General features: G+C 38.2%; 1 protein-coding gene across 2 annotated transcripts in view; it reads left to right on the top strand.

Moving 5' to 3' along the window:
- LOC116094155 (late cornified envelope protein 3D-like) overlaps window positions 1-7,558 on the top strand; it is a 54,978-nt gene extending 47,420 nt beyond the window's left edge. The window contains exons 2-3 of one of the 2 annotated variants that reach the window (XM_031376093.1): window positions 689-735; window positions 7,048-7,558. In XM_031376093.1, coding sequence (XP_031231953.1) covers window positions 7,065-7,361 — 297 coding nt within the window. In that variant the 5' untranslated portion in view covers window positions 689-735; window positions 7,048-7,064 and the 3' untranslated portion in view covers window positions 7,362-7,558. The remainder of the gene's footprint in view (window positions 1-688; window positions 736-7,047) is intronic. The other variant, XM_031376092.1, reaches the window with a different exon arrangement.
- The last annotated feature ends 247 nt before the right edge of the window (window positions 7,559-7,805 follow it).

Here is a 7,805-nt window from a genome sequence, read left to right as displayed (position 1 = left end):
GTACATCCATAAAGTCCAACTAAGGACTGAATCAGGAACAAGGAACAACGATTGTTCATATATGTCCCAATGAGGTCTCCAGGAACCTGTTCTTCCTTCCCTCTACCTCCCTCCCTTCTTTCTACCTCCTTTTCTTTTTTCTGCTTTTAGGTCACATGCCTTGGAGAATATTGTATCATATTATTTTCTTTGGCATGATTGTGAATGAATTCTACACACACACACACACACACACACACACACACACACACACACTAACTCACAAAACCAAATCTTAAATCATAAAATATTGTTGTCCACAAATCCCATGCTGCCCAGGGAACATGACCTTCAGATGTAATTTGCTGCTGTCCCTGAGCTCCATTAGCGGGGCACCTGGAAGTGATGGGGGAGTGTAAGGCCTTGTATGGTGACAGTCCCTGAGTAACCTCATGGCTTCTAACAAGACATCAACTTTTTGAGCCCAGATAACAAGAGCAAGTTATTAACTTTAAATAGAAAAATAATTGCATTACACAGGTGAAGATGCCTTCTGCTTGATATTAGTAAATTCATGTAAGCTGAAATCTTGCATATTATACCAGGGTAAAATGTAATTTAGGCTATCGTTAACAACTTTAGTAATTATGTACAATTTAAATATTTTGGATGTTAAAATATCACATCATATATTTGTGTTTTCTTACAGAAAGAAATATTTATGGCTTAGAATTAATCCATAAAAAGCAGGTGATGGTCAGTATACACAGTTACTTATATCTTATTATTCATTATATTGTGAATAAAATCATCGTAGGGAAGATGTCTCATTATTTATGGCCATTAAAACATATGATAATTTAAACAATTAGGTTTGGCTCATTTCATTCTAACATTAACTGATACTAATGTGTTGTCTCTTTTCTGAGCCAAAAAACTGTAGGAAGATGAGGAAAGCTGCTGTGTATGGAGTTCATTGGATCATACTGTTGCAACATTCAAATGTACTGAGAAAAACCAAAGAATTAGATTCAATTCGATAGATTAAATGAATTTGTTTTTACCCCTACCAGGTGAACAGCATCCTTATAGCCAAAGAGCAAGTCATAATGAGAGAAGCCAAAAGGGGAGGGGTTATAAAGGTGGACACCAAAACTGTGCGTTACAATTGTCTCCAGAGCACGCAGCTAGGCAAAAAAATTGCTTTACTACCCTCACTTAGATTTCTTTCCAGTTGCTTAGTAATAAAAAGACTGCTTCATACCAATCCCGCAGCAATAAGAAAAATGTACAAAAGCAGAAAGCAAGTGGTTAAATACCTCAGAGCAGGACACCCTATCCTATTCTTACCTCACCTACAGGTTACTAGGATCTCGCAGACATTCTAGGGTAAAGGTCAGCAATGTTTAAAGGATACCCAGCACCATATTAAGTTTCTTTAGCCATCACTGGGGAGTTTCCAGTAAATTACCACACTGGGGGGAAGTGTCAGTAACTGAGATAGAGGAGGCAGAAACCTAGTGTCATCAGGTTAGGGTTGGCTGTCATATCCCCACTGTTCCAGGAGCTTCCCACTTTGTTCTCTATTGGGTGCTCTCTCTGAAGAATGAAGGTCTTGGTCCTTGGTGCTTAAGTTTTGGTTTTAGCCACATTGCAGTTTCAGAGCCATTTTCTTGCCTTGTTGAGAGCCTGTAACTAGATACTAGATGGAAAGGGGATCAGATGAGTGATGAAATTTTAGATAGTTTTCCATGAAGACTCAGTGATGCAGACACAGGAAGAGAAGAGCAGAAAATACATTTCTGTTTTCAGCAGCTGTGCTGGGTAGAGCAAGCCTCAGACAATGCCCTATGCGTGTGCTTGGTGTCCCTTTTGGTTTTCCTGAGCACTCTGAATTTACGACCTATATCCTAATGTAGTTCCTCAGGAGTTCCTTAGAATAGAGCAATGGATTCCAACTTTCCTAATTCTGTGGCTCTTTAGTACAGTTCCTCATGTTGTGGTGACTCCCAACCATAAAATTATTTTTGTTGTTTCTTCCTCAGTGTAATTTTGAAACTGTTATTAATTATAATGTAAATATCTGTGTTTTCCTATAGTCTCTGACTCTATGACCTCTCTGAAAGGGTCAGCTGACCCTCAAAGGGGTTGCAACCCTCAGGTTGAGAACCACTGGCATAGGTAATCACACATGGAGTAGAGGTCAGCCTAGTAGAGGTCATGTTAACAGCACACTGAAGTATAGCACACTTTCTATGTGTCTTTACACAAACCTGATCCACTCCTTCCTCATGACCATCATTGGCTGTTTTTCTTGAATTTCTTCTCACTTTGTCATTAACTCCTGCCCTTGATTATGTGTCAACTGTGTGCTTAGCACTGATGACACAACTGTAATAAGATCCAGACTGTCCTCACTGGTCTATTATAGTTATTCAAAGGGAAATACTTTGAAGTGATAAACTTCAGCTGTGGTGCACATAAAAGAGAAATTATAGGTTCTGTGAGTTACTTAAGAAGAGGTTTTAACCTTACTGGGGATTCAAGTCTCTAGATAGTGAAATAGCTTTTGACTTTTTTGTTCTAAAGAACCAAGTACAAAGACTGACATTGGTTTAAATCAGATTAATCTTGAGTCATGAGGCAGCCACTGAGGAGCAGTGTTTCAATGGTTGGTCAACTCAAGGTTTCTGGGTGACTCATCAAGGAGAAGTTCCTTAATTCCTGTGAGCCAGTTGGGCATTGAAGTCATGAGCTGGGCCAGGAAAGGCTGAATGTGGTAGGCTGTGTCAACAGGGCTGTCTGTCTGCCTTCTATGACTATGTGACACATTTCTTTGTATATTCCAAGCAATCATGTGGGGGTCTAGGTCTATTTGTGACTCCTTAAATTGTTGGTCATTCTTAGCTTCTTTGATTTAAGCAAATACAGTTACTATGATCTTACCTTCTAAATCATGTTACAAATACATTATAAAAGGTATAATTTCTAAAAATACATAATTTCTAAAAATTCAGACAGAGCTTCAGTTCTAGAGAAATGTCTGAAGTAGTGAGACTGGATCTCATATCAAAGAACCGCTAAAACATGGGATCGTTTCTATAGAAATGGAGAAGTAATTTAACAAAACTATTACCACTGATAATAAAAATTTCAGCAAATAAATATTAAAAAGGAACATCTTTAATTTGAAAAAGGGAGTCAACAAAGCCTTATGACTACTGTCATGCCTAGTAGTGAGAGAAAGGACCTTTATTCCTAAGATGGAGAGCAGAAGAGAGGTAGATTTATGCTGTTTAAGGTCCAATATTAGACCTGGAATATAGTTCAAACAAAGACACAAAGGCAATGTACCAGAGGAAGGAGATGTCAATACGGATGATGGAATATTTCACAAGTCCTCATTTCCACAAGAAGAGCTACAGGAAATCAAAGGATGTACAGGGAGTGAAGACAAGATCTTCTATTCTTTTCTCTTCTTTTCTCTTCTTTTTCAAATTTCAGTTGCCTTGACTTGCATGTGTTTAGAGATGACTATTGCAAATTGGGATCTCAGCCCTTGAGGAATAAAAGAAAAACAGAAAAGGACAATTTTTAAAAACTTCCAACATGGTTGTATATTTTGTCTTTTTGTCTTCTCACCAGCAGTGGCTGAATCTGGCCACTCCACCGCCTCAACAGGATTCCACACTGCCAGCCAAGAACTTTATTTATTTAGACATTACTAATCTATTCTTTGAGTTTACAAGTTTTAATGTGAATTTTTCATAAAAATTACATAACCATTGTCACAATATTTTGTCCTGTATTGTATTTTAGGTGTGTGTGTGTGTATGTGTGTGTGTGAGTGTGCTTGGGGGTGGGTATGTGAATATATGATTTCAATTGGGTCATGATTTGAGAGAAGATGGTCATGGAGGGACAAGAGAGCAGTTAAAAGGGGGTATGGAAAGGATCCAAGTGTAACAAACACTGTTCTCATGTATGAAATTCTCAAATTGAAAAAAATATATACTGAAACAATTGAGCATCTCTGTTAATCAAAACATATTTCATATTATACTATAAATGAAAAGCTATAATAAAATATTCTATATACATATAACAAATAATATGATAAAATAAAAGAATAAAACTATATAATAAAAGAAAATAGATCAATGTGTAAAACACAAAATACAAACTTCTAAAATACAATATAGGACAAAATCATGACAATAGTTATGTAATTGTATGATATTTTTTATATTTAACAAAAAGAAACAGTTCAAAAGGAAAATACTAAACTCTATCCACAATTTAAACTTCTGAGGTAGTGGTACATGATTAAACATGCTATGGTGATTCATGAGTAATTTTAGTACTTGTGAGTCTGTCACAGAAAGATGAGTTTGTGGCCCACTTTTAGGTAGTGAGATTGATATGAAGAACAGTATAACAAAAAATGAAAATGTGTGCTTTTCAAGCAAATTTTGAAGAATTCACAATTAAAACTCATAAACTCAAAGAAGAGTTTAGTAATGTCTAATTGAAGGCTTATGTTTAGAACATTCTAAAGCAATAAATGGACAATCTGATTAAAATAAAAAGATGTTCAAAATGGCAATATTGTAACAAAGAAGAAGGTCCATGGAGGATAATTAATTGGTGTCTCACTTACTAGGGAAATGCAATTAAGAGCAACATAACAGATTATATGCATTCACTGCAACAGCTAGAATAAAGCTCTTAGCTGGAATCCTGTTGAGGCTGTGGAGTGGCCAGATTCAGCCACTGCTGGTGAGAAGACAAAATATACAGCCATGTTGGAAGTTTTGAAAAATTGTCCTGAACGATTAAACATGTACTTGCTGTTTGGCTTAGAAATTAAATTTTTAATATTGGTTCAAGAAAAACTAAAGTCATTTTTGATAGAAAATCTCAGAGCTGGTATGTGTATTGCTCTTAGTCACAATTGTTTCAAACTCAAAGCATCATAAATGACATTCAACTTGTGAATAGGTTAAAAAAACATGCACACACACACACTAAAGCAATAAAGAGGAAAAGAACTATTGATCTATGAAACAAAAGGAATGAAGATAAAATATAAAAGTGTTGTACATACACACACACACATAGGCACACACACACACAAGCAAATAAGAAACCAAAACATAAGATAAAAAACAAGAATGAAACCAGGACAAATGGATTTCTATCAAAACAAAATTCTTATGCATAGCCCAAGAAACAATAAGGAGTCAAGACTGATAGGATGGGAAATATTTGTGAATAATACATTTTATAAAGAAATAATATCATAGTATATTAAGAATTCAAAGATCTCAATAGCAAGGAAAAAAAACATGATCTTAAAATCAGAGAAACAACCTGAGGAAACACTTCTTAAAAGAAGACATATAAATGGCTTGTAGATGTATGAAAAACAGTTTATTACCCATAATCATCAGAGAAGTACAAATTAAATCTACAGCGAAACATCCCCTCACACTTGTGAGAGTGATTATTCTAAAGATACAAGAAAGACTAAGTATTGCCAAGAACTTTGTAGTAAAAAGAGGATATTTAGAGGAAATGTAAAGAGTCCCAACCATTGTAGAAGATAGTAGAGAGGTCCCGAAAAAATTAAAAGTTAACTGCTGTGTGATCATCAATGTTCTTCCATGTGTATATACCCAAAGGGAAGGGACATTGATACACTGAAAAGATATATACATCCTCATATTTACTGCTGCACTATTTGCAAGATCTATAATAAAGAATCTGCCAAAATGTGTATTTGTGGATGAATGCATATAGAACACATGACATATATTCAGCCTTTGGTAAAAAATGACAGGCATTCCTGTCATTTGAGCCAACAGGAATGAATTTGGAAGACAACACATTAAGTGAAATAAGCTATAAACAGAAAGATCTATTTTTTGGATGATATCACTCATGTTTGGATCCTGAATAAATTGCACTCAAAGGAGCATGGTGTAAAATGGAGGTTGCCAGAGACTGAAGGTTGGATGAGAAGATTGGGGACATCTTCTTAATGCTAAAAGTTTTGAGTCTTGTCTTCTCTAAGTCCCTTGTCTGAAACTGGTCTCAGGTATGTCTTATTCTATACACTGTACCCCTGTAAGCCACTTTTCACTACTGTCACCCCCCCACCCCCAGAGAGCCTCTGAAGATCCTGTCCCATAATTTTTGGTCTACAGTACAGTGGGGGCTTGCCCTATAAAGGCTTGAGCCTTATGCTTGAGCTTTTCATAAATACAGCCATGATAACATTGCAGTCTCATCATGTATTCAATTTTTTGAGTGATGGGCATCCTATATACATCTCCATGTTAATACTCTTAAGTGACCAAAACAGGGTTAGAGCTTGTGAATGAATGGGAACTGCTGGGACAGTGTCTGGGGAAGAACAAAAGGAAGCGATTTTGCAGTCACAAGTGCTTCCTGGTTCCACCTTATGGGTTCTTTAGGCACGTGCCCAGGAAAGCACTGGAAGCCAGTAACTGGGAAGTGTCTAGCATTGTCACCTCCCCTAGTTGTGAAAACAGCAACATGCTTAGGTGATGCTTCACCAGCTGTACACAGAATAAAAAGGCTCCTGCTCTAGATTCCTCATCCACAGCCTACTCAGAAAATCTCCTGTCATCTTTGCATCTGGTAAATGCATGTCTGGGACCATTTTACCATGCGGGACTATGTGGGACAGCATGCCCACCAGATCTGAACTAGAACCCTAGGAAGAGGCCCACATTAGGCCATGGAGAGGGAGGAGTGTTTGACTCACAGTTAGGGAGCTGGGAGTCCTACAAGCCACAGGACATAAGGATTACTTTTTTTTTTTTTTAAATCTGAGTGCATTTACTAGAGATGCATATGGATCTATCTTATAGTTTTGAAAATGCTTTATTTAGATAGATGTGTACCTCTGTGGTCCTATTATTTCACAGAGATTTTGGCTTAGGAAGCAGATAGGACATGGAAGGCATGTGTTTGATAGACTTAAGTCAGCAGACATTCACCAGAAGCCTCTCTCTATAACGTTTCTATTGTATTTTCTAGGTCAAATTCCTGCCGAGATGTCCTGTCAGCAGAGCCAGAAGCAGTGCCAGCCTCCTCCCAAGTGCCCCTCCCCAAAGTGCTCCCCAAAGTGCCCCCCAAAGAGCACAGCACAGTGTCTGCCTTCAGCCTCTTCCTGCTGTGCTACAAGCTCTGGGGGCTGCAGTGTCCCCAGCTCTGAGGGAGGCTGCTGCCTGAGCCACCACAGGCGCAGGTCCCACAGATGCAGGCGCAGGAGCTCCAGTTCCTGTGACCGTGGCAGTGGTCAGCAGTCTGGGGGCTCAGGCTGTGGCCATAGCTCTGGGGGCTGCTGCTGACCTGGAGCATGATGCTGAGACAAGAGAGTTTGGAGTACTGAGTCGTAGTGCCATGTTGGCTTGTTCTTTCTAAGATATCCTAATCTCTCTTGGGCTCTTCTAATGGATTTTCCAAAAGCCTGACTGCTTCTCCTCCTCATGGCTCCTCATGATCCGTGTCTGGCCATGTAGGTGAATAAAATTGTTTCTCAACGTCACCAGTGTGTTTCTTGTTCCTTGACTTATTCCATAGAGTTGCTCAGTGTTTTTTTTTTTCCACCTTTCTCAGCTTTTGAATGCCCAAGATACTCAACCCTTGGGGTTATCTCAGCTTGGAAACGAAGAAATAATGCCTTAGAATTTTCTTCTTCATACAAAGGACTTCTGTGGGAACTTCCAGAACAGAAGTGTGTGTGGAAGAGGGGAATGTTACAAGGATTTTGAAGAGCCTTTTGGGAAAGGGCT

Source organism: Mastomys coucha, unplaced genomic scaffold (assembly GCF_008632895.1).
Source record: "Mastomys coucha isolate ucsf_1 unplaced genomic scaffold, UCSF_Mcou_1 pScaffold16, whole genome shotgun sequence".
Classification (NCBI taxonomy): Eukaryota; Metazoa; Chordata; class Mammalia; order Rodentia; family Muridae; genus Mastomys; species Mastomys coucha.
The sequence above is the reverse complement of the archived record's forward strand: the minus strand, read 5'-3'. Positions and strand labels throughout refer to the sequence as shown.